The following is a 27,644-nucleotide window of genomic DNA, read 5'->3' as shown; positions in this document are numbered from 1 at the left end:
TGGGGGATAGAGCAGGATACCTCATTTGCAGAATTAAAGACAATACAAGTCGGGGCACCAATCTTGGCATATCCCAACTGGGACAAGGAGTTCATGTACATGTGGAATGCTCAAACTTTGCAATTGGTGCAACTCTGGCATAGGTGGGTGTTCACGGTTTGGACCACCCCATTTACTTTGCCAATAGACTGTTGTCGGGGATGGAAAAGAACTACAATACGACGGAGCAAAAGACCCTCAAAATGGTTCATGCCATACAAAAGTTTAGGCATTAGCTATTGGTGACGTTCACATTCTACGTGGACCACTAGGCGTTGAGGACATGGTGAACAAACCAATTATGCAGGGGAAGGTGAGCAGATGGTTGTTGCTGCTGTCACCTTCACTATAGTCATGCGGATTGGGAAGAGTCACATCATTGCATATCAACTTTCTTGGATCAAGTTGGGAGAGCCGCAAGGAGTTAACGATGAGTTTCCTGACACATACCTATTTCACATTGCCGTCTTGCCAAAGTGGTATAAGAGCATTGGATAATATTTGTCAACCTCACAATTTCTAAGGGAAATGCTGTCGGGTGAGCAACAAAAGTTGGTACTTAGGAGCAAAAATTATCAGTTGATCAATGAACTTTTGTATAAAATGGGACTTGACCAAGGACTAAGGAGGTGTGTCATAGAGGAGGAAGTACAAAGTGTCTTGAGGGAAGCACATGAAGGTCCAACCGGAGGGTATATGGGACTAGATACCACGACACGAAAGGTACTCCTTGTAGGGTTATGGTGGCCTACCCTGTACAACAATGCCAGGGAGTGGGTCGTGAGTTGTGATACTTGTTAGCATGCGGGGAAACCCTTGAAGAGAGATTTTATGCCTCTCAATCCTTTGTAGGTACAAGAACTATTTGAGTGCTAAGGCTTGAATTTCGTTGAATCTTTGGAGGCAAATAGGGCTCAAAAGTGTCGGTACATCATGGTGGGTGGAGGCACAGGCCTTGCTGAATAACTCAACCTTGAGGATAGTGAAGTTTATTTATGAGTAGATCATTACTCGATATGGCATACCCATTCAATTGACCTGCGATAGAGGCCACTTCGTAAACCATGTCATCCTATTGCTCAGATCAAAGTTCAAGATTTTTCATTCGCTATCAAGTCCATATTGCCCACAAGCCAATGACCAAGCAGAGGCTACAAACAACATTTTAGTGTCAGTGATATACAAATCATTTGGGATAGAGTAAGCTAACTAGGAGGAGAAGTTACCATCAACACCTTGGGTGTCTGCATGACATGAAAATTAACAATGCGACACTCCATTCCAGTTGACGTATGGACAATAAGTTGTCGTCCCAGTGGAGTTTATGGTTCTCAACCTTCGGATAGCCATTGAAAACAGATTGGGGGATATGGAAAGCCCGCGGGAGAGATGACACCACTTAAACAAGTTGGACGATTGAATGCAATGATTCTCTTGATCTTCTTTACTACCAAGTTACCAACAGAGAATGGCTGATGTCATGCTGTTGAGAAATATCCCCGACCTGATGCATAACTTTGGCCTTAGACTGGAGCTCTTGGAGACAATGTTGTACTGTACAAGAGTTTTGTATGCATCTGGTTGACCAATATCAATAAAAATCCCTGTTGAGTCAACCTCACAAGATCTCTCTTGATGGCTCAGTTGTAGGAAACTGTGGGGTTTCTGGGGGGGAGTATTGTTCTTGTCTCCATGACAACCTTTATTGTCAGCTTAACTGGTTGTGAGGGCTCTAAAAGGCTTGATTGATTGCAAACTTCTAGGGTGGTGACCTCTGTCGCTTGTACCTCTAGAGCCTTGGTCAAATGCCCTGGCAAACCAGGTGGAGGGACATCCATTGGTCCCCCCAACATGCCAAGCTAGTCATCAATCTTTCTGGCTTCTTTAGTCACCATAGTTGCTTCAGCTGAAGGTAGTAATGTAACTGGCAATGGAACTACAGCCACTGGCAGCAGTACTACCAAAGGAAGCAGGGCTATCGCCACCAGCAGAAGTGCCACCACATTCAGCAGCACTAGCAGCAGCAGCAGTAAATGCCAACTGTTTGATAAAATGTCTATGTATCAAAATTGCAAAAAATTCATGTTTGTTCAAAAACATATGGAAAGGATCGTTACACATTCTTACTTGATCTTATGTTATATTCTTTTACTTCTTGTCGAAATCCTTTTTTAATCCTAATCTTCGCTTTGCTGTCATTATTGTGTGGTCTGAGTGTTGTCACCTAGTGCGCTTTTCTTCATAAGTGGACAGTATGTTATTTTGTGATGCCGGTTTTGATAATCGGACAGTATATTGTTTTGTGATGGCGGTTTTGATAACAAAATACAATCAGCATAGCCATTTTAGAAATATCAAAAGTGCATAAGGCACTATGTTGCAATACATTGTCTCCAAAACTGATCTGTTATTTTGCAACATGCTTTTGAAATTGAGGAAAGAGCCTAGCTTAGTGATCTCTGTTTTCTTTCTGATTGAATATTGGGATCCATAACTGTCTATCCATCTGTAATTTATTTATTGTCCTATCCATAAGCCTTCTGGGTTATGTTTAAACTTATTGTTGACAGGCAGCAAGTCTTGATGCGATTTCTTCACTTGTACTTGGAGGGAAGCTAACCATACATGTAGTGGTAAGTGATGGTGACTAGAGAGATTGCAATTCATGAATTGATATGTTATGTTTGTGTTTAAGCAATTAAAGTAAACAAGTCTGCTGGATGCAGGTTTCAGATATGGAGGTGTACTTGACAACGACAGATAATGCACTGAGGGGCAGAGGTATCTCTCTTTTGCATAATATTTAATATGTAGTTTGTTTGGCTGTAATAAAATATATTTTTCTCAGCTATATGTCATTTGCAAGTAAATGAAATCACTGCTTCTAATTTTCTGTTATTTACTTGCTGGTTTGATGGAAAACAACCTGGTTTTTGAAGAAGTTTTTATTTGGAGTTTTCTTACATGGAAACACTTAGTAATAAAGATTGCTGGCAGTTTGGAATGCTCCAAAATTCTGATGCTTCTGTTATGTTTCTAACTGAAAGCCAAAGCTGAAACTGGATAGAATTTGAGTTTCTCAAACCAGATTTTGTATGATATTTAACGTCACTAAATTTAGAAAATAGAAATCCTCAGTGTACTCTGGCCAATACATAAGATAACAACACTTGGATTCCTGAGGATGTATGGGCCAATCCTGCGCCCAAGGTACAAAATAAACTATTGCGAGAAGTTTCTCATATTGATTTGGAGGAAAGCAAAGAACTCTAAATGAGATAAAGATAGGAATAATATCTGAATAATTGATAGCATGTTAATAAAACTAATAACTTAGTGAGTAATAATTTTAGATGCCACAATTTTGATGTAAACTTATCATATAGCTTCAAACTTTTTTAGACCTCTGAAACATGATCGTCGTGGATCAAACACACTATAGGAACAAAATCAGCAGAAACCACTCCATGTTTTCTCTGTTCTCCTTCATTTGAGAGATTGAATCAGAGGAGTTATTGTCATCCAAAGATATTAAAATTGCATTAAACTGCCTTTGCCTTTAGCAGAAAGTTCATTAAACTGATTGAAATCAATACTGGGGTACTTCTGATTTCATGGACTGTTTTCTCAAAACTTGCATGCGCTATTTTCTTTTAAGGTATCAATAATTATACCAATAAATAACAAATTACACACCAATGTGGATAAGTATAAAATGTAGACCAAGCCTGTGATTGGGATTTGTACGAATCCAGCAGGGTTTATATCATATTAGGGTCATTTAAATTGGATACATTCAATGGGTCTCATTTATTGTGGTAGCACCTAGTATAAGAATCTTATTTTCAGTTTCAAGCTTGGACTACTCAATTGAATGCAGTCATAAGGACCTCTTTTTATGTCTTTTATTGGTTGGAATTTGGATAGCATGGGTTGCAACCTTTAATTGGTTCTCAATCTTTTATCAAATGGTATTGCTCAAGAACATAGACTAAAATAAATTTTTGTATATATGGCCTAATGAACATCCAACATTTTAGACCATTGCCATCACCGGTTGGAAAAGTTTGCCCTAGAACAAGTGAAGCTATTTTTGGAATATACAATTAATGCCAAGGCTGTGCACATTATGTTTATTACATTCATGTATGCTTCTTTGTTTACAATTGGATCCCACATTAACACAAATTCGAAATTATGAAATTTAGTTTACAAGTAGGAAATTATACTGCAGACAGTGTTTATCAAGTTTAGAGAGTTATGCCTCCTAGATAGTTACAAAATTAATAAATTACTCCAATCATGTTTGCTATTTCCTTCAGCTACTATTTAGTAATTTATCTTTGTACTTATGTAATCAATGTATGTTAATGTATGTGATCAAATTACCTTCTATTTCATGATGTTATTGTGTCTTTAAGCTTTATTCAATAATGGGTGCATGGAATGTTCTTTAAATCCTAGAAAATCTCTAAATTTCAAGGGTTTTGTCACTTTGCTGAGTCATTGCCGAGTCACGGGCAAGTCTGAGCCAGGTCACAAGTCGAGTTACCCTAGCCGAGTCAGGGCCAGGTCTGAGTCTCGTTACTTTGGTCTGAATTGATTATTGGTTTGAGAATGAAACTTTGCCAAGAATATTAAATTGCTGTTCCTGAATAGATCCTTATAATCATGTGTTTGTATATGCAAGAGACAATGCCTCTTTCTGATCACTGTTTCTGAACAAAACCTTTATACTCTTGCAGTAGTTTCTTGTCACCTTGTCTGAATATTGTCTATGAGCTTGTGCATCCTTGTAATAGGTGGATCGCATTCCACCCTTACCTGACTGTTTGTAGGCTCTTAGAGCACCTACGATCTGAGTTTTAAATATCAAATTTACAGTTCTTTGATGCCTTTTTCATGAGCTATGATTCGTGGCGATTTCAAATTTACTAGATTCATTAGTTATTTTAATCTGTTATACATTCTGGAGGGCTTATTTATCCTCTCAGTCTATCATGACTCAGGCTCCTAACAACCTGACTCATTCTAATGGTCATGGTTCTATCTCTTGCTTGACATTGTGTTTGAGTAATTTTTTTAATCTTTGGCTTCTCTGGTTTCATTGTATTTGCATCAAGTTTCCTTTTGCCCTAGTTCTTCGCTGTTGTCCCTGCTTTACATGCCTGTCCTCTTGACTAATTCCTTGTCCTACATGGACATTACCATAGTTTTCTTCTTTCCCTTATTTATTTATTTTGTAGATAATTGTAAATGACAGTAAAATTGTAAATAATGTAAGTATTTCACCTCCTTTAGTTTTGTGCAACCCTACTTGTCAACTGTGAGTATAATTGATAATGAACTGATAGATTTTGATATGAAAAATTATAGACAATATGTATGTTGCACTAGTAACGATGTTAAAACTTTATGATCTTAGGGACCTTGAGTTCTATCCTACATAATTAGGGCCATATACGCATAACTTGAATTGTGTCTTAAATTTTCTCTTTTTAGCCCATGAAATCATAGGTCACAGAATGCATATCTTTGCTATTATTAGAAATTTACGTTGCTCGTAATTGTCTCATTTGTTTTTCCATTATGAACTCATTCTACATTTTTTAAACTGAAGATAGTGATGTCTTATGTGTGCAGGAATCCTTCTTTTAGCCGAGATTCTTTGTCGCCTCAAGACAAAACGTTTGGAAGACACTTCTATTCATAGCCTTGCAGCTTTTTTTACATCAAGACTTGTAAGTTGATACAGTTTTTTTTCTTCTTCTGTATGACACATGTAGAATCAATCATACAATGCGATGACCCCAGGTGGATGATTTGTGCTGCTTGATTGTCTGTCTAGAGATGCAGTTTTGATTTCAGTTAACCATGTGATTTGAAACTTTACTTTTGACATGTTCCGTTATTGTATTCTAGTCTTTGGGTTTGTTTTAAGATTCAAGTTAAGTGATCTTGAGTTTAAGAAAAATTGAGAAATCAACGAGGAGCAAAGCACCGTAGTTTTTCCTGCAACTTGTAATTAGATTAATCATGATCAGTTGTTATGTTATATAATGTGCAAGTGTAGTCAACAATTATTTTGTTGTGATTATACGTGTCAACATGAGTATTTAATTAATTTTTAGTTGGCATCTTAATACTGTTAGTACCTTGGAGGTGGTAGTCTAGCTAGCTCAACTCATAGTTAACCAGGCTATATGTAGGATTGTCAAGTTTAGGGAAGCTCCCAAATTGTTTTACATTTCCCTTAATGAGTTTTATTTGTATACCATGTTATATCATTAAATTTGCTTGTGAGCTAGGATATTGCCTTTTACTAAGTCAGCCTTCAAATAAAGAAAGGTTGAAGGCTTCTTGTAGTATATGCTCAATCAAAAAAAGTGGGTACCAATTAGATTATATGTGTAAAGCTTAGTTACCAGTTTGGGTGCAAGTATGAGAACGCGGTACATGGATGTGTGGAATTGTTTTTGGGGGTGGAGGTTGGATGCATTTGGGTATGTGTGTGTTTATATGTGAATATATTATATACAAAAAAATTAAAGAATTATTAAGGATTTTTTTAAAACTAAATTATTTGATTGCATGATAGTTCACCATTGATCAATGCCAAATGCCAAAGATAAATACTGAAGGGTTGTTTTAAGGTTTGTAGCAAAATATAAATAAATTAGGCAAACACTTTTTTTTAATGTTTTGTCATGGACAGAGTCTTTTGGTCTGACGTATGTGTTTAGATGCTCCTCCAGATGTGTTCAGGATGCACATCTTGGACTGTGGATTTGTCTAGATGTACTGCCTCCATAGTCCAGGTTGCACATCCTGGATGCATCCAGAGTGCATTTGAATGGGTATGCATCTGGATCTGGTATGCAAGCCCAAGGTGTGCATCATGTAACTAAGTTATAAGGTAAATACAATTCAATATGCATGGCAATAAAAGAATAACCAACTCATGCAATATTGTGAAGAAGACAATTTGAGAGAAATTTGCAAGAGCTGGAGGGCAGAGAGATAGTAAACTGTGGGAGTTCTTGATGTAATGAGCTACCCCTCTAAGTAGAGCTTGTGCATTGTAAGGGTTGATAGCTTTGGTTAAAGTTCGAGAGGGGTAAATCTGCTTAGCAAGTTAGGCAAGTTATTTTTTGGATTTTTCTTGGATTTAATTGTGGTAAATTCTCAACTTCTAGTCTTTTGAGTCTGCTAGTGTGTTTCTTTAGGCAAACTTCTAGTTATCCTCCCAAGAAGGGAATTTGTGTAAGAGCTGTGTTGGCTTACACTAGGAATGCTGAAGGATATATTTTTTTGTTTTTTGAGTATATGATTTTTTGGGTATTCTCAAACATATACACATGCGCGCACACACACACGCACACACATATATATACATACATACACACATGTGCGTGCGCACAGACACACACACACACATATAAACAAATACTGAAATGAACAACCAAAGAGTGCATCTACAACAATGCCAATAACCAACAATTGACTTGCAATTATGATGTTACAATTTATTGTGACAATTCTCAGGAAACTACAATTGAAAGTAATGAATCTGTAGATGACTGCTGTAGGAAACAACTTGTAGCAGATAGTATGGAACTTACGTGCTACTCCAGCTCCAATGTGAATGCAGCTAACAAGGAATGGACGCTGCTCAAACCAAATGCCAACTCCTTTCCAGACAGAACGCGGGCTGTGGGATAGACCCATGGCAGCAGTAGTACCTCACGCTAAGGGCATGGGAATTTGCAGCAAATGATAATGCCCTCAGTGGCGTTAGAATGCAGTGGTCCGATTGGGAATCCCATGCCAAATCAAAGTGCTAAATGCAAACCAAGATGCCGTTCAGCCAATATGTGCATAGCAAATAATATCAACACCAGTTTGCAGCCTTACAATCGCCTTCCAATCATAGTTGCCACAGTATGGAAGGCTGTATAATCAAGCACCCAATTCAGTAGAAATTCCTTGAAGTAAGTTGCTGCAAAGAAGACACAATCCTGGTATACAACAAAAAGATTTTTGGACTTGATTGTGAAATTCAATCACAGGAGACGGGCACAATTCACCATACATTGCAATGGTTCAAAGTGCTTCAGCAAAGAGGAATCTGTCCACTCAATTTTCCAATGCCAACACCCTCATCAGCAATGAAAATGAATAAAAAACACAGGACAAAAGAGGTGATTAATTTTCTCCTTGAAGCCATATTTATAACACAAATTGCATCTTGGCTTCTCCAAAACACCTTTCACTTAAGATGCATCTTACACACACTGTCAAATTATAACACAATTGAAGATAGAGTCATTCATATTCATTTAAAAATGACTTATTAAACAACTTATAATATGAACTCCATTTATTTGCCCAATCAAATGTTGATGATGCCCAACATCCCGTGTCTCCACTGCACTACTAAAAATAGCAATCACCCAAAATTGACTTACTATAAATAGCAAGTCTATCAACAGAGACCCTCAAATCATTCTGTCATCTCATGAGGGTCGCAATGATGAATTGACTAATCCCAACTACAGAAACTTGCTAAAATGGGGAAATTACAATTTGGAAACTTGTATGTAGGTAGGTTTGTGGGTCTATGGTATTTCACAAGGGTATATCAAATTTCATCTTATCTTCTTTTAGAAATGACCTAAGACTTGACGCACATATACTAGCACCAAGCCTGGGTCATCACTAAAAGTTGTTAGTGCCATTTGACATGGATAATGAATCAAGCATCGCCGAAGCTCGAAAATAAAAATAATGTACTTAATTTTTCATGATGAATAGGGCTTTTTAGCTGGTCAATGAAATACAAAAGACTTGAAGCGAAAGATGAAACAAGGAGGAGCAATTTGTTGTGCTTGGCAGACACGCCCTGTCATGGATAGGGACCCCCATTTCTCTTTTGCATCCTTAGGTTAGCTTAAGTCTGCCACTATATGTTTGGAGTGCTTTTGTTAATTTTGCATTCCATATTTGCACATAGAAATTGGAAAGCATCTTACATAGTAGAGAACAAACTAGGTCAGATGCAACTTCGGAGCTTGCCTAGGACTGGTTTAGAAAGGAATAGTAGAGGTAAAGAGTCATTAGGATATCCTTAGAATTGAGGAAGCAATGATGGAATAGGCTTTGGGCAAAGATTTTGATAATATTACACTTGGAAATGCATCAAGAATCAATCAAGGAATTGAGAAAACAAGTATGAAATGTACTATTTGGACTTGGAATGAATGATAATCAATCAAATCATGAGGGAATTGAGTAAAACAAAGGAGAAATATGGAAGTTTAAGGAAGCTGGAATTTTGATTGTCACGACAATATCATAATCTCATGGAAAATCCTAAATATTTACTTAGGATAAGTAAGAAATAAGCCAAGAGACAATAAGAAGTGAGAAACGAACAAGGTGGGGAATCCTATGTCCCCTAAGATACAATCAAGATCAGCTAAATTCAAGAAAACCCCTCACATCTGCCTATTTCTTAAAGGAAAAAACACAAAGCAAAAGGAAGTAGTGGTGGACAGATGGACTTGGCGGGGATCGTATTATGTTTTGAGTAAAATCCAAAGCTCCTCCAAGGCTTGCCAATCCTTGCACCTTCCTTATATGCCCAAAATGAATAGAACACAAAAACAAAAAACAAAAAAAAGGCATATAAGAGATCGTGGCATGGATAAGGTGATAACATGGACAATCCTAAAACCCTATTGTCCACTTGCCATTCCATGCACATCTGATTCTGCCATGGTTTCCAGTCATCTCATTTTTCTCCAAAGACAAATCTCTAATCTTCATTTCCTTTCCACACCTGCTATGCTGCTAGGCACCCATTTAGAGGAGGTGGGGATCATGCTATTTAATGGAAAATCCTAAAATCTTAATTTGTAAACTCCCTTTGTACCTGCCATGCTTCTTCATCATCCCAAAAAATCCAATATACAATATATGATTCCATGCCCACAATTCTGAAATTTGATCTTTTTGATGAAGATTCCAATCCAAAACCTCACTTCATACCTGCCATTCCTCTCCCAAGAATCCTAATTTTAGAATGCAAATCTAGTATTCTTTTACATGCCTGCTGTGATCATTCAATCAAATAATCCAATTTCCATTTCCAATTTCCAAATCTAATGTCCAAGGCCAATTTCCAATTTCCATTTCTTGGTATTTCAAAGTCCAAATCTAAGATTCCAAACATGAATCCTATTTCTCTTCCAAGTCCAAATACTATTTCCAATCCATAAGAATAAGAAAATGCCAATATAATGGAAGATGAAAACTCCAATCCATGATTGACGATCATATTTCCATTCTATGAACCCATTTCAAGACATGAAATTTGAGAATGCTAGTCCAAGGAGTGCTGAAAATGATGCCATTCTATTTCAAGGTGGAAATTGCAATTTAAAATGTAATGAATGGATAATGCTAATCCAATACTTGATTAAAAGATCCCGATCCGTTTTTATCTTGGTCTGATCCAATCTTCTGACATTGTGAGTTATGGCCTATCCTAATGTGTGAAATAGTGTTAATCTTGTTGTTCTACATTTTGTCACCAAAAAATGTAGGTAACAGTACAATTTTTTTTCAAACTAGTTTCGCATTTCTCTAAGCTTTTTTCATTATTTAATTGGTTTGTATTGATCAATCAAACAACATTGATTGATATAATGAATCATCATACTGAAGGCTTTCGTCAAGTCTTTTGCATTTTTTCTTCTTCTCGAGCCTATGCTTGATTTTTGAGGCCTTCATCGCCTTTTGTTTTGTTTTTGAGTGTGTGTTTCTTGGTTTTTAGTCCTTTGGTTTTGCTCAAGTCATTGCGTTCGGTTTTCCCTTCGATTTGATCTATCTTAGGGCTTAATCCGAGTTGGCAATCAAAAGATATGACCAATTTAGTGCCCAAAAAGTGGACCTTTTTGATGCAACTGAACGAATTAAAAATATCATGTTATATTTTTAATTTGACATTCACTTTTTGAAAAATATAACTTAAATTCACTTTATGTTATGTTTTTAAGTTACTTTATCATTTAAATTTTCACTTGAAGTAACTATAGTGCACTTTATGTTATATTTTCAAGTTGAGTTTACTTTTTGATTTTTCACTTAAGTAACTATATTAACTATATAGTTCAATTTAATTTTTGATATTTAAATCAAATGCTCTAGTAAATATTACTTATTAAATGATATTTACACTTTATATTGTTAATATGATATTGTAAATATAATTTATGTTCCACTTAAGTAATATTTTATCAAAATTAAATTGACATGTGCTTAAATTGATCACTTAAATGTGCAATGACATCTTAAAAGTGGACCTTTTTGATGCAATTGCATGTAAACTCAACTTAAATGTGCAATGACATCAAAAAGTTGAGCTACATATGTTATATGCATATGCACCAAAAAGGTGATTTTTTGCCTTGGGTTGGATATGCAACTTAAACACGTCTTTACACCAAAAGGTGCATTTTGCACCAAAGACATGTAATTGCATTTCCAAAACCCAAAAAACATGTTTTTAAAACATGCATATGCACCAAAAGGTACGTTTTTGCCTTGGGAGAGCCTGTTGCATGTTTTTTAAGAACATGTAATGGCCTCTAAAAGGTGTGTTTGGGTCTTGTGCATATTTAAAACATGTAATCACACAAAAAAGGTCTGTTTTGCTCTCAACTTCATGCATTTGCCCTTCCAAAACCCGTGTTTGAAGAATTTCATGACTTTGGCCTCCAAGAACCCGTTTTTTGGTGATTTCTCCTAGACTTCTCCATGGAATGACTTGAAATCTTTCCCTCAAGAGGCGTTTTTGCATCCTCATGCATTCCCATGCATTCCCATGCATTTGGCAACTTCATTCAGGCGAAAAACGTTTTGTTTCAGCCTCATTTGGAGCCACGTTTTGGACAAAAAAACCCATTAATTTGGGCCTTTAAAACTCACATTTTTGCCAAACGAGGGGTTGTTTTGGAGTTTTCTTCATTATAGATGACATTGGGGGGCATGTTTTTGCATTCAAAGGTCAAAAACGACTCATGTAATGCCCTTTTGGAATCACATTTTTATCAAAAACAGGTTTTTCTTTCATCTTTTGCTAAAAACGTTGGAAGTTTGAGGGATTTTAAGGCATGCTTTTGTCATTGTGCATTGAAAACGCCTCATTTGCTGCCCATTATGAATTCCTCTTGCACAGTTTGAAAAGATCCAAGTTTTTTTGAAAATTTTTCAACATTGGAGCTTTTTCCTCCTTCATTTTTGACACACAATCATCATCTAAGTGGACATTTCCTTCTTGCTAATTAATTTGTGTTTATCTTTCTTATTTTGTGCATGTTTTAGCTTGATAATTTACACTTGTTGGTTTTGTTGTCATGGAAAGTGTATTTTTCCTTTAAAAATGATGAAATGGTTCATTTTCATGTTTATTGGTTTTTTCCCAAACTCTAAATTCGAAATTGCATGTTGAAGTAGCTTGCTTGTTAACATGTTTGTCTTTTGCCAAATGTACGTTTTTCTTTTAAAGTTTGATTTTGTGTTTTGTGTGTTTGCTTTTTGGTTTTCTTCATTTTGGAGAAGGTGCGAGTTCTTTCCCAAAAACTTGGTCATGTTTCACTTGACTCCATCTTCCATTTCATGCAAAAGCATCATCACATTCCATTTCCATCTTTCCATGTCATAACACTTCCCATCTCATTCTTTACATGCAATTACATGTATTTTCATTCATCATCTGCATGTACATGTAATCTCATTTTCTATTTTCGTTTCCATTTCCATTTCCACTCATCTCACTTTTTGCATGCAATCACACGTCATGATTACATGAAAACTTTTACATGTAATTGCATCTCTAAATCCCGTTTTTGACTTAAAGACACTTTTTAAAATGTCAAAAAATGTCATGTGCATGTATTCCCATGTACTTAGACTTATCCTTTCCTAAAGATGTCTATAAAAGCTCACTTCGCCTCAAGGCACATTGCATTCCTTCCTTCCATATGCATTTACACTTCATGAGAAAAATACATGTAATTTCATCATTCCATGTCATAAAACATTTCATCTCATCCTTCACATGCACTTACATGTAAGCTCATTCTCCATCCGCATTCGCATGTCATCTCACTTTCCATTCTTCATCACATGTAATCCACTTTCCACGCAATGACATCTTGAAAGCCCAAGTCACTTTTTAAAGTCAAGAGTCTTCATTCACATGCATTCCCATGTGCTCCACTTTCATGTTTCAAAGCATATCCATTCTTCCAAGTTTGACATTGGCCTTTTCCATCCAAATGTAATGTCCTTGTTTTGGCTGGCATCGTTTTGCGTGCCAGATCAGTCTATCACAGACTCTCGTAGACGAGTGGTTGTGGTGAGAGAGTCATTCTGACGTTTATTTGGGGATTGGATGGTTTATTATGCTCTTGGAGATATTATTTATATTTTATCATTACTTCTTATATTGGGCCTACATGTTATAATTCTAAGTTGAGTTGCACTTTTATTTTATAAAGTTATTTTATTATAAAAGTGCATTATAATGAGATTTTATAATGGATGTTTCTAGAAGTTCTTGGTAATTTCTTAGAAAAGGATGCTTGTAGAAGTCCTTAGTAACTTCTTAGAAAAGTAAATAAATTGAGGGCTTGGCTTTCATTTGGATGGACGGGAATTGATGATTCTACTACCATTCTCTTTGAGCATTTGTGGCACTATCCAGGTTTGCAAATATTCAGCATAATCCTTGAGAACGATACCTCTTAAGAGATTGCATACCTGAGGAAGTGAAAGACCTTTTGAAGGGTTGCACTTTAGAAGTGGTATTCAGCCATTTCAAGTTGAGCTAAATTTGTATATTCAGACTACCTGAGGGTTTGAGTTTTAAAAAGTAGATCCGAAAAAGCAGTCCGAAAAAGCAGATCCGAAAAAGCAGTCTGAATAAGCAGCCCGAAAAAGCAGATTCGAAAAAGCAGTCCGAAAAAGTAGATCCGAAAAAAGCAGTTCGAAAAAGTAGATATGAAAAAAGCAAATAAAAAAGCAGAACAGAAAAAAGCAAAGCAGAAAGATAACATTGGAGAAAATTATTACAACCATCTACAACCAGGTTCCTTTGTTAGCATTGCATTTTAGGTGTTACAAGTTTCAGCTGTAGGTGTGCATTATACCAACATTATCATTTTTGTAATCCATATAAATGCCAAAAGTCTTGGCCATATTTCATGAGAATTGTATTAGAAATTTCATTGCAATTAAGGAGATAATAGTTGCTGGTGTCATTTGAGCAATTCAATATCATTATTTATCAGCTAGTTAGTTTGCATACCAACTGTTTGTAAAAATGCCAGTTGTCTGTAGGTGTTTATTTCTCATGTTTAGATCATATATATGCATTTTATAGTGCCAAAATTAGTTGCACATTCATGTGTTAGGTCATTGTTTAGTCAATTCAGAGTTTTCTTGCAAGCATTTTTATTGATGCTAAGTGAAGGAAAGAGCCATAAAAGCAAACTGAAATTTTATATCAGTCATATGACCCTTGTATGCAAAGCATTTTCTTGAACCTTTATCATCATTTTGGGGTCAAATTTGAGCAGGGTCATTACACCAAATACATATGCTTTCCGGTTTATTTACAACCATCACATGTGTTTCATAAGTATTCAATCCATACTTCGAATTCCCACTCCTCATGGATTCGTCATTGTAACTCAGATCTCATTCCAATGATGGATTCAATCCCATTGAAACTTTCATGTTGTAGCATGTCAAGATATGCCAGGTTTTCTATAAAGAATGAAAAAATCCAGTAAAGATGGTGTGTTTCAAATCAAAGAAGCGAGAATTCTTTTGGTCTCCATTTTTTCCAATGGTTGTTTGAGAACTCGAGTTTGTGATGGAATGCGCCAAGCACTTTGTTTCAAAAAAAAAGAAAAAAAAGGTTCAAGGTGTAGATGGGAAGTTATTTTGAGTTTACATTCGAACACCGTCAAGAAGGTTTCCAAAGTATCAGAGACTCCAGAATGTGTCAATCTACAAAGGAGAATTTATGAGAACTTGAGCGAGAAAAGCTTGATCACATCAAGTTTCAATTGACAATGGACAATTTATCAAAGAGAGTTAGAGGTTATCAAAAGACGTAACACCATGATTATCAAGGTGAATGCAGTGGTACAAAATACAAGAACTTCCAATCCTGTTATCGTTTGGGATAGCATCGCCAAGTACAAGGCCCTTCAGAACAGTCCCTAGGATTGTTTCATTTCTCTTCCGTCTTTCTTCTTCTTATTTCATGTTTGTAATTGAAGAGGATATATTACATGAAAATGTGTAATTACATGTAATGTGAGTTGCATGTGCAGTTATAATTTTTTCTCATTAGTTAGACTAGGTCAAAGTTATTGAGTTGCTCCCACGTTTTCTTCCATCTTTTTTTCAACTCCTTTGCCTATATAAAGGAGTGCCCCCTCATTGTAAAAATCATCTTTTGTTGTTGCAAGAAAGCTCTACCACATTTGTGCAAGCATAACTTTGATTGTGTAGTATGAATTTGGGAGAAAAGTGAATAAAAGAAGCAATTGGATTCAAAGCTTTGACTGGAAGCAATTGTGATAGAACAAATTAGAAGCTTTCACTGTAATTTGTGCCTATTGTCTTTGATCCATGTTATTATTGTGTGTTCAATAATAGAGCATAGTGATTTAAGAAGCAATTAAGGCCGAAGCTTTGATTGGGAGCAGTTGTGGCAATACTTGGCGCTTTGACTATAGCTTGTATTACCATCTCAAATTCACGAAAAATAGTTAAAATTCCCTACTTCAAGAAGTCTTTGTGCCCTAGTGGTAGTGATTTTTCTTATAAACTAGATGAAAATAGGACCTAGAGCCAAACTGGTATGCTTTCAACTAGCCTTTGAATTAGTGTTAGTTTATCGGTATCACCGTTTCTAACTACTAGATAGAAGTGTAGTTAGAGATTTCATCTTGACCATTACTTGCTCCGCGGGTAAGTGGATTCTTTCCTGGAAGTTAAGAAGAAGGAATATTGGTAACACCCGTTACAAAATCTTTCAACTTCTTGCTTACCTTGAGTTGATCCAAGGAACGGTGAGAAAGGAGAGCCTTCCCTTTAAGGTAGGAGAGGCTTTGTCTCACACGCTATGGCTGGTTATCCTATTTTACGATTAGATTTTACTCAAAACTGTCGGTTGCAAAATATCCACCCAACATATCTTTCTATCTATTGATGCTGATACATTGCACTGCGATGGTTCTTTGATTGGGAGAATCTAAAATGAATGATTATAATGATGATGATTACAATGAATGAACTTCGATGTTCTTGACTACGCCAATAATGTTATAAATATTTTTTTAGCGTTTTCATCTAGATGTCTACATGCAAATGGGTAAGATGTCTTCAAAGTGATCAAGAGTGGGGATTCATCGAGAGCTATCAATATTGGGGAAAGTTACAAGATCATTCAACTGAAGTACGAGTACAAGGGCATTTCAACATTTCTACTCATGAGAGGATGTTATAAATGATTATGAAACAATTTCATAATTCTAAAATTAGAAATGGATCCACTTGGAGAGTCATGGAAAAAATATTTTAAGGAGAAATATTCAAAATGTGCTGTTTTCCCAAAGGATTGGGAAATATTCGAAGTGAAATTAGATGTATTGTGAAAAGTCAAAATTATATTTTCTTTACCTACTCTTTTATCTTATTCTTCTATGCCAGTTTGGGAAGTGTGACATTTTTGTCTTGTAGTGGAGCTAGGTATAACTGTATCACTAATGCATAAAATTCCCCTTCAATGGTGCTGATACCGTGATTCCGGGGGATAACTCTATGTCTTGGTTATTTATCTTGCGTGTATTCGATGATTGTTATAAGCCAAATAAGGTATATTGGGTTTATTTGGGTTCTAGATGACTCTATTTGCAATAGGACTACTTGGGGCCGTGCAAGTATATAAGGAGGGTTTGGGTAGTGTTTTAGGTCATGGAGTAGTAGAGGTTCATGAAGGAATTTGGAGTTGCAAATTTGTGGCAGAGCTAGTAGCTGAGTGTGGGCTTAGGAAACAAGAAGATTACTTGGTGGCTTGCAATTACAAGTTTAGATCTTGCTTGGGGTTTCTATTAGATTACTGTGTTGTTTTAAATTTGGGCTAGCTAGGGTTTATTGGACCTCACATGGTCTCGTAGAACTATTAGTTTCTTTGTGTTTGGTCGTAACCAAGAAGGCTTTACAGCCCTGCACATTGCATGTAATCAGTTGTTTTATGATTAAAGAAATTGAGTTTTGTATCAGATCTTGTTTCTTGTGTTGTGTTTCTGTTGTGTGTTGGGGACTAGATCACCGCCATTGGGGGTACATCTGGTCTTGCACTACATCATGTACGTATGTAGGGGGAGTTCTACAATTTTCACTAAGATATTTTTGAACTATTACGCATAATGTTTTTGCCACTAATGCCAAAGGGTGAGAATGTTACTCCTATGAACATTCATGTTGTCATTTGCGTTGAATAGTTAGTAATGAAGGAAGAAGGTACTGGTCGGTGGAAGTATCTAAAATATACTATTTAAGTATCCTGATGTGATGTTTCAAGAAGACAACTTTGAGACCTTGGTGTTGAGCTAATCTTCACTTTTGATCTTGTATGGTTTCTCTATAAGTGACTGTTATTCTCCTTTGTAAAGTTGGTAGTTAGTAGTTTATAAGTTGGTAATTGCTATAGAAGTAGGAATGGATGAACAAAAATTATTATAAAGAGCATTTGGAGTTCATGCAAGTAAAACTTTGAAGTTATGGTGTCTTTCTTGCATTGCTTTGATGTATGCGTGGTTTCCATCTTCGTGTTAGTTTTAGTTTAGTGATTTAATTGGTGAAATGTGAAGACATTTGATGTCCATTTCTGGTTTATGCCATTTGTATCTTTCTGATGTAAGTTTCAATGCATGGTTTGTCCGAACCTAATTTGCATCACTAGTTCGATTGTGAATGCATGTTTGAGTTGTAACATTATCGAGTACTTGAATGTATGTTTACAATCTGAAAATCTTTCATTTCCTTTGAAGATTGCACTATTTTTGTGGTGTTCTGAGTAGTCTGATTAGAGCAAAAATCAGTTTATGAGTTCTGTCTGTCTAAATCATCATTTATTATTGTCATTGCCCTTGGGAGTTCTCAGCTTAGTCTCTCTACATCCTAATCTTTTTGCTATTTATTTCGAGAGTGAGAGAGAGAGAATTACATTTGCAGTTCAGGATCAGTTGTGTAAGTTCCCTAGGGAAACCAACAAATCACATCATATCTACTGTGTCTATCCAAGTGAAGTCGAGACTTGACATTAGGAACCTTGGGGCTGTTCCATCTGATCATATGCAATAGCACCTGTGATTTCCTTGCTTCAAAAGAGGATAAAATATAGTCAAGTGTATTTTATTATGTGTTGCTGACGTACAACTCCCTCATGAACAGAATTGGCACTAGGAGGTCTGTTCTGATTCATTTATGGAACTACTGTGTTTGCTTGACCTCTCCCCATATATTAAAAAATTCAAAAAACATAGAAAATAGGAAGAATCTAAAAAAGAATTCGAGTCAAAATGGAAGAACAGCAGTTTTATGTGTTGTGTTGTGAAGCAAACGATTTCAATGATATCTCTCAGCTTCATGAAACATTAAACATGCAGCTTTCTCCTCAAAGTTTTTCCCGTTATGCATCTCCTGATAGATGTAGGTTCAACAATACCAATTGTCATAGTGAGTTGAGTTGCTTCACCTTCTTGTCTAGGATGGATTTAGCCTTATAGAGAAAGATCTTTGGGAAGTACATGGGCCTGTTGATTCTGCAGACGTACACAAAGCTTAGCTTGTGAAGATTGAAGCCTTCTCTGGATTTAGAGATTTGGTCATTTTGGGACTGCAATGAAGGTTGCGTGAGTTAACTTAGTTTTGCAGATTTGTGAGGTTGGAAGTCATGTATATTATCAAAGTGATCTATGTCGGGCATTTGAAACTCATGTTTGTGGATCTTCATGGAGTTGGTTATGGTCAAGATGCGCTATTTAAACATTCTTCTATTTATGCATTGTTAATGTTGACTACTTTGGAATTCATTATTCCAATTTTATACTACAACTATTGTAAAGTTTTATAAGATCGATTTGGTGGAGATAGAAAACTAGCTATTGTAGGTTGAAAATACAGTTCTGAATTAAATGTTTCTTTACTTGATTTGAGCTTGATGAAGATTAAACTTCTCTTTGATCAGATCAACTTCAGATGTGTATATATCAATTTATATTCCTTTAAATGTATTACAGAATAGCACTGAATGATATGAATAATGCATATATATATATATATAAGCACAGCCTTACTGATTAATAGGAACGAATAGTAGATTGCTGACCGAATCAATGTCTGTGTTAATGCATGCCATGAATTGATGATTTCCATCAGTCATTCGATAGATATAAATATAGATATGAAGTCAGCCCACGTAGGGGCATGACTCTACGTGGCTTATGCTACGTTGGTCATGACCCTACGTTGGCATTGTCAACAATGGGATGACCGATACTTGAATAGTTTGATTCTTAAGTAATTGATTTGATTATAATTCCAAATGAGTACTTTAATAAATGTTGATTATATTTAATATGTTTATATCAAGCTTTCACACACACACACATATCAAGCTTGAATTTATCAACCCATATTATATTGTAATACTTCAATTCACTATGAAGCTAATATTCTCAACACTTCCTCTTTAGCAAGGAGGGAATTAAAAAATATAATACATGTTTAAACACTACTTAAGTGTTATCTGTTAAGTTATGGTGTCCGGCAAAATCCGGCTTGAAGAACCATGATACTACTTGCTCCAAACATTTTAGTGTTCGGAGATAGATTGACTATTGATAACGCTGTCACCTTTCATAACACAAGTTTGCAAACAATATAACTTTCAATTATGCATGAATTTATGTAACTTACAAATGTATTTACAAATTGTCATACCAAGTTTACCTTTGAAGTACTATATTTTCAACCCTGCAAGAGGCTTGGTGAAAATGTCAGCATTTTGCTCATTAATGCTGATGTAAATCAGCTTGATAACATTTCTGTTGACCATGTCTCTTATGTAATGGTAAGGAGTCTCGATGTGCTTTGATCGATTGTGGAAGACAGAATTAGCAGAAAGTTTGATGTAGCTATGATTATCACAATGAATCACTGTAGTACTTAGTTGCTTTCCAAAGAGTCCAAATAATAGCTTTCTCAACCACACTGCTTCGCAAGCTCTCATGGAGGCTATTGTATATTCGACTTAGGTGGAACTTAAGGCAACTGTTGGTTGTTTTCTATTAAACCAAGATATCATTGCTGATCCAAGACTAAAGCAACACCCAATAGTACTCTTACGGTTTATGGAACAACTAGCCCAATTAGAATTAGTATATCCTTCAAGTTTGATCTCAACATTTTCGTACTTCAAACCAAGACCAATAGTGCCACGTATATATCTTAATATATGTTTAGCAACCATCAAATGAATCTTCTTTGGTTCACACATGAAATGACTTAAAACATTTGTGGCATAATAGATATCAGGCCTAGTAATTACCAGATACATAAGTGATCCCATGATATTTCTGTACAGAGTGGGGTCAGTAGACTCTGAATTTGCAGCTTCTTTTAGCTTGTGTAGATTTGTTTCCATTGAAGTTGCTAGAGGTTTTCTATCCATCATCCCAAATCTAGTCAAGATGTCATGGGTGTACTTTCTTTGATTTAGAAAAATATGATCTTTCTTTTGACATACTTCTAGAGCCAAAAAATAGTGTAGTAGACCTATATTCTTCATTTCAAATTCAGCTATAAGATCTTGTTTGCATCTTTCAATTAAGTGATCTTAACTTGTTATCAATAGGTCATCAACATATAAAACAAGTATTAACATGTCACCATTAGATATTTTGAAATATATGTTAGCATCAGCTTCATTTCTGGAATATCCTAATTTGGAGAGGTAGCTATCTATCCTTTCATACCAAGTTCGTGGTGCTTGTTTGAGGCTATAAAGAGCTTTCTTTAGTTTACATACATATAGATTCTTATCTTTTATAACAAAACCTTTAGGTTATTCAATATATACTAATTCATTTATGACACCATTCAAAAATGCGGTCTTGACATCCATTTGATGTATCTTCCATCCTCTGGATGCCGTAATTGTAATAATGGTTCTTATTGAAGTTATCGAGCAACTGGAGCAAAGGTTTCTTCATAATCAATACCTGTCTTCTGGGAAAAATCTCGAGCAATAAATCTTGCCTTATGTTTTTCAATATTGGCATTTGAAGCATATTTGATTTTGTATAACCACTTTGATGAAACAACTGATTTTTTGTTAGGCCTAGGTACAATATCCCAAACATCATTTTGTAATATGGATTGATATTCTTCAACCATGGCATCTTTCCAAGCTTGCAAGTTAGTGCTTCGTCGAAGTTGATGGTTCAGTTTTAGTAAGCTCAATTACTAGTGCAATATAACAAGATTTATTTTTGGTTTTCTTGCTCTCCCTAGAAATTTCATCAAGCTCAACATTATTTTCTTCAATCATTTTCCTTGCCCATAATGGCCTTTTCTTGATATTAGAGACGTCTCTATTTTCTATATCTGGTAATGATACATTCTCTTCTGATATGTTCTCCCTTCGATTTTCAGTTTATAGATTTCCATCTAAGTTTGTGATGGGCTCATTTTCTGTACTTGTTGATAGTTTTAAAGCAGTGTTTTCTTCAAATATGACATCTCTGCTGATTTCAACTAATCTCTGCTCGGGAACATGGACTCTATACCCTATGGAGTTCTCACTGTACCCAACAAATATTCCTTTCTTCCTGGATGGTTCTAGCTTGGTTCTCTTTTCTTTAGGTATGTGAATGTAAATAGGGCAACCAAATATTCTGAGATGACTTAAATCAGGTTTAACTTCTGTAAAGACTTCTTCAGGAGTTATGTTTTCTAGAATTGAGTGTGGGCATCTGCTTTGAATAAATACAACATTATTAGTGGCCTCCACCCAGAATCAGAAGTGTAAATTTTGATCATGAAGCATGGCTTTTGCATCTTCAACAATGGTTCTATTTTTCCTTTCTGCTACCCTATTCTGTTGAGGATTATAAGGTACAATATACTCCCTCTTAATCCCAATAGAGGTGGATAAGTCTTTGAAATTTTCAGAGGTATATTCTCCTCCACTGTTTGATCTTAGAGTTTTTATTCTTTTTGGTTTTTGATTTTTCACAATTTCTTTGAACTCTTTAAATTTTGATAGGACTTCATTTGATTCTTTGACTTTTAGGAAATAGATCCAGGTTTTCCTAGAGAAATCATCAATAAATATTATGTAGTATGAGAATCCCTCTAGAGAAAGTGTTGGCATAGGTCCACATAAATTAGAGTGAACTAGTTCCAGAACTGATTTAGACTTGTGTTTGCTAGGAGGAAAAGGTCTTTTTATATTCTTTCCTAGAGCTCATCCTTTACAAATGTCTTTATGATTTTGAATCTAAGTTAGGTGTTCCATTGGTGATTTTTTCTACATTTGGTAGTGTATTGAATCCAATATGTTTGAGCCTTCTATGCCATATTTCATTAGGATTTGTCACTTCATGACTTAGAGCTTGCTTTTGAATGTTACATAATTTATATAGGGTTCCATCTCTAGTCCCTATTGTGATAGTATTCTTGAGATTAGTATTTTTAGGCTAGTACAACACTTTGTCTTCATTAAAGGTGACTTGGTACCCTTCATCAACAAGCCCAGAGTTGGATACTAGATTCCTTTGAATGCCAGGTACGAAAAGAACATCTTTTAATATTAGAGTAACCGCAGTTCTTAGTTGTATAGAAAATGTCCCAATTCCTTTTACGGGATAGGTGGTCTCCTATGGTGACTCCTTCAGTGAGATAATTTCCAAAGGTTTCAAACTTATCTCTGAATCCTGTTATGTGGCGGGAAGCACCACTATCTATTATCCATACATTTTCGTTGGATTTTATCTCTCTTGATAGAGCTGAGCAAAATAACAAATTTTCATCTCTTTTTGTTTCGGCGAAGGAAGCTAGGATTTTTTCCTTTTTTGGACAATTTTTGAAGGTATGTCCCAATTTTTCACACTTGTAACATTGAACTTTGGAGAAATAATTTCTTTTGTAATTATTATTTCCTTTCCTTTTATCATTTTTCTTCTCCTTGAATTTCCTCTTCTTCCCTCTATTATTAGAGACTGAGAAGATAGCTTGATTTTCCCCCTCTTTATTTGAAATGATCCCTCTAGAGATTAGTCTTGATTCTTCTGAGGTGCAATCAATTTTAAGTTGATCAAAAGTTGGTATAGATGGTCTGCTGACAACTTGGATGAATGCTTCTCAAGAGATAGGTAATCCTCTAAGTGCTATTATTGATAATTCTTGATCTTCTACTTTGTTTCCAATAGAAGAAAATTGATTCTTTATTTCAGAAATTCTTCCAAAGTAGGATGAGATTGACTCTCCTTTATTCATTTTTATATTCATAAGTTGATTTTTTAATGTAAGCAATCTACTTGAGTTGTTGATCTCAAATGTATCCTTAATTGTTTTGAATACCTTGAATGCTTTCTTGAGATTTGATACGGAAGGAAGGATATGATCATTTACTGAATCAACAATGATTTTCCTATCTTTATTATTTCGCCTTTTCCAAGTGGCCTTTTCTGCCTCATCTTCAAGGATTGAATTGTCTGATTCAATGAATGATTCTAATTCCAATTCTTTGAGGATTGTTGTAATTCAGATTTTCCATGAGAAGAAATTTGTTGCTCCTTCAAGCCTATCTTCGGCTCTAAAATTGTATGCCATGATGTTTTAATAATTTAGTGTTGCAATCTCTCTACCAAATTGGCTCTGATACCATGTTAAGTTTTATAAGATCATATGGTGGAGATAGAAAACTAACTATTGTAGGTTGAAGATACAGTTCTGAATTAAATATTTCTTTACTTGATTTGAGCTTGATAAAGATTAAACTTCTCTCTGATCAGATCAACTTTAGATGTGTATATATCAATTTATATTCGTTTAAATTTATTACAGAATAGTACTGAATGATATGAATAATGCAGATATATAAGCACAACCTTACTGATTAATAGGAATGAATAGGAGATTGCAGACTGAATCGATGCCTGTGTTTATGCATGCCATGAATTGATGATTTCCATCAGTCATTTGATAGATATAAATATATGTATGAAGTCATCCCTCATAGGGGCATGACTCTACGTGGCTTATGACATGTAGGGTCATGACCCTACGTTGGCATTGTCAACAATGGGATGATCGATACTTGAATAGTTCGATTCTTAAGTAATCGATTTGCTTATAATTCCAAATGAGTACTTTAATATGTGTTGATTATATTTAATATGTTTATATCAAGCTTTCACACACACATACACACACGCGTGCACACACACACACACACATCAATATATCAAGCTTGAATTTATCAACCGATATTATACATTGTAATACTTCAATTCACTATGAAGCAAACATTCTCAACAGCTATTACTGGAATATATGTTTGTAAATATTAAAATATGAACATTGATATTGTTGTGTACCAGATGTCACGAAACCCCAGAAAATTTGCATTTAAGGTGATAATCAAATTATCTATGTTAAATGAAAATGAATTGGAATTTAAAGGTGTTTTTAATATCTATGTAAATTGTTTTAGGTATGGGTTTCAGAATAATCACATCCGCAACCTAGCTGTTATAATGATCATATAGCCTCAATGATATGCCTGCCGGAAGGCTTGTTACAATATTGTTTATGATTCTACACTTTTCAACCTGATCTTGCCACCTAATTCATTTGTTTGCGTGTAGTCTTAGCTCTAACATCAATTATTATATGGAAATACTGTGTACTAATATAATGGGGATGAAGTGCATGCAACACACTATTTCTTCTTTACCTGAAATTTACTTTGTTTTACTTTATTTGTTTTGAATTAAATTCAAAATGGTAACATTTCATCTTGTACTCAAGAAAGTAAGCTGAATGTAAACATGTCTCTATTTCATTAATTGCTATTAATTTAATTGAAAAGTTCTTTGCATCAGGCAGATTGGCATGCTTTACGAGGAGCAGTCATCGGATGTTTGGCTCTTCTCAAAAGAACAGACAATGTAGGATCTGTCTCAACAGCTGATGCAAAAAAGCTTGCTCAATCCTACCTGCAAAACCTGCAAGTTCAGCTTTTAAAATTAGAGGATCGTATGGTGAGTTATAGTTGCGACACCTGATTAAATAGTTTCTTGTGTTATAATTTTTGAAGTTTAAATAGGATTGCTAATAAAAAATAAATAATTTCTTCTGAATATGTTCTTCAGGTACAGTTTATGAGCATTCTGTTGAATTTTCTGTGCTAGCATAGCTGGTTTTGTAATATCTCTATTAGATAATTATCAACATTGTGTTCATTATGAGTGAATGTTTGGAATTGCAGTTGTGCCTTGAGCTTTTGGAGTGCCTCCTCGATGATTATGCAGCTGCAGTTTCTCCCCTGGTATGTTTGCATCATCCCACAGACAGGTGGATGCCAAGTTTTCAATTGTTTTCAACTGCTTCATATTACAGTCCTAGTTTCTTGTTTAGAAATTATATAAAATCTGTAAAATGTTGATGCTTGATTATTCTATTTACTAAAATATTGGATGATTAGTATTGCCCTTAGTAAGGTCTTTTGTGTTTTTTTTAAATTTGCTTCTATTTCCATTTTAGTTCTTGGTATTTAATTTTTTATTTCAAAGAATTATGATATACATTTTTTGTAGTGGATTTGAATAAATTGAAACATTGTTTAATTAGCAGATAACATGAATTGCAGGGTGATGATCTTGTTTATGGAGTTTGTGCTGCTATTGACTCTGAAACAAAACCTCGCTGCCTTTTGCTTGCATTCCATATTGTGGAGTTGTTAGTACGTTTATTTCCTGATGCAAAGGGGCCTGTGGCAAGCTGTGCAGAGGATCTCTTTGATATTATAAGCCGTTATTTTCCTCTTTCATTCAACCCTGTAAGCTTTGGTTGTACAATTACGTCTGCTAGATGCATAATTTAGTTCATGTATGTTGCTCTCTTTCTTGATGTTTTGGTACATGAACTAGAATGCAAGTTATTAAGTGAGACTTGATGATGAAATCTAAAATTGATCTATAATTAGGTATGCATCTTGTGCTTGATTTTATTCAAATGCTATCTGTTGAATAGAAAATGACTGGATCTCGTAACAATATATGTTTGAGGAACATGACATTTGGTCAGTGTGAGGAACACTGTAATGGCCCTCCTTGGGATCTGCCTTTATTTAATCCTGATCTTTGCAATTGAACTGGGTTATGCAGATTATAGTATCCTCTATTGAAGAGTTGAGTTTGCAATGTAACTATCTTTTAATTATGTAAGAGTTAGATTGTTCAACAATTAGTGCATAAGTAAAGAATGTTGATGATCTCCTTTGAGGAACCAATGTCGATTATATGAACTCATAGAGCAATGTATAGGAATCTCTCTTGTATATCATAAAGTAAGATTGTAGATGTATCGACTATCTACAGATCAAATATATTTTTGTGACAATGAATTTCGAAATTGACAATTGGACCTGAATATGAGAATGATAGTATGATTTTATGAAACTTATATTTTGCAAGCCAAGGAATGGATTATACCGGTATATCAGTGCATTGATTAATTTACTGCCTCTAATATTCCAAAATGATATAAAGTTTGATCTTCTTGTATGGTTGGTCCCTGATATAAAGTTTATTGTCTGTCGGTATGTATACAATCTGATCCGTATTCTTCCCTTAAATCTGAAGAATTAATCACAAGGACTCATTGCCCCACCTTTGGAATTACATTGATTCTCGTTATATATGTCATGGATATTGGATTCATTAATTGGGATAGACATGTTAATCTAACCCTTATAAGACATCTTTTTCATCGTTCTCCTTCATAAAGAATTGTGATTAGTTTATAAGGGTTTCTTACTGGCTCTTAATATATCATTGCTGACATTAGTGTAATGTATCCCGTCTAGTGTTGCATAAAGATGTATGTATTCCTTAGTTGAATCGAAGCTTAGGTTCTATTCGTTATTTGCTTTTCTTTTTAACGCCTCCTTCCATATTGGTGATGTCATTGCATTTAACGTTGATCATATATGATTCCTCTCATCCGGAAACATACCCCAAAAGTGACCAAGGAAGACTTGTGTCTTATCTCCATTTCCAGGGCTATGACTATTTAAACATGTTTTAGACTATTGACAATCCCTATGTTATCATCGATTAGTTGAATATATATTCTTTGATCTATTAATTTATTTATATATTCCTTTTTTTGAGCAAAAGAAGGCTTTTGCCAATATTTTATTGATTTTAAAAAAAATATTACAATCT

At 35.1% G+C, this 27,644-nt stretch overlaps 1 protein-coding gene across 2 annotated transcripts in view; it reads left to right on the top strand.

Annotated features, from left to right (window-relative positions):
- MET18 (ARM repeat superfamily protein) overlaps positions 1 to 27,644 on the top strand; it is a 332,877-nt gene that overhangs the window by 8,100 nt on the left and 297,133 nt on the right. For both annotated transcript variants that reach the window (XM_089787438.1, XM_089787437.1), the window contains exons 2-7: positions 2,610 to 2,672; positions 2,766 to 2,820; positions 5,683 to 5,780; positions 25,299 to 25,457; positions 25,685 to 25,744; positions 26,066 to 26,254. In XM_089787438.1, coding sequence (XP_089643564.1) covers positions 2,610 to 2,672; positions 2,766 to 2,820; positions 5,683 to 5,780; positions 25,299 to 25,457; positions 25,685 to 25,744; positions 26,066 to 26,254 — 624 coding nt within the window. The remainder of the gene's footprint in view (positions 1 to 2,609; positions 2,673 to 2,765; positions 2,821 to 5,682; positions 5,781 to 25,298; positions 25,458 to 25,684; positions 25,745 to 26,065; positions 26,255 to 27,644) is intronic.

The sequence above is a fragment of the Cupressus sempervirens genome, chromosome 6 (assembly GCF_028749045.1).
Source record: "Cupressus sempervirens isolate cs-2001-9-10 chromosome 6, ASM2874904v1, whole genome shotgun sequence".
Classification (NCBI taxonomy): Eukaryota; Viridiplantae; Streptophyta; class Pinopsida; order Cupressales; family Cupressaceae; genus Cupressus; species Cupressus sempervirens.
Note: the sequence above shows the minus strand (reverse complement) of the source record. Positions and strands in the feature narration are given on the sequence as shown.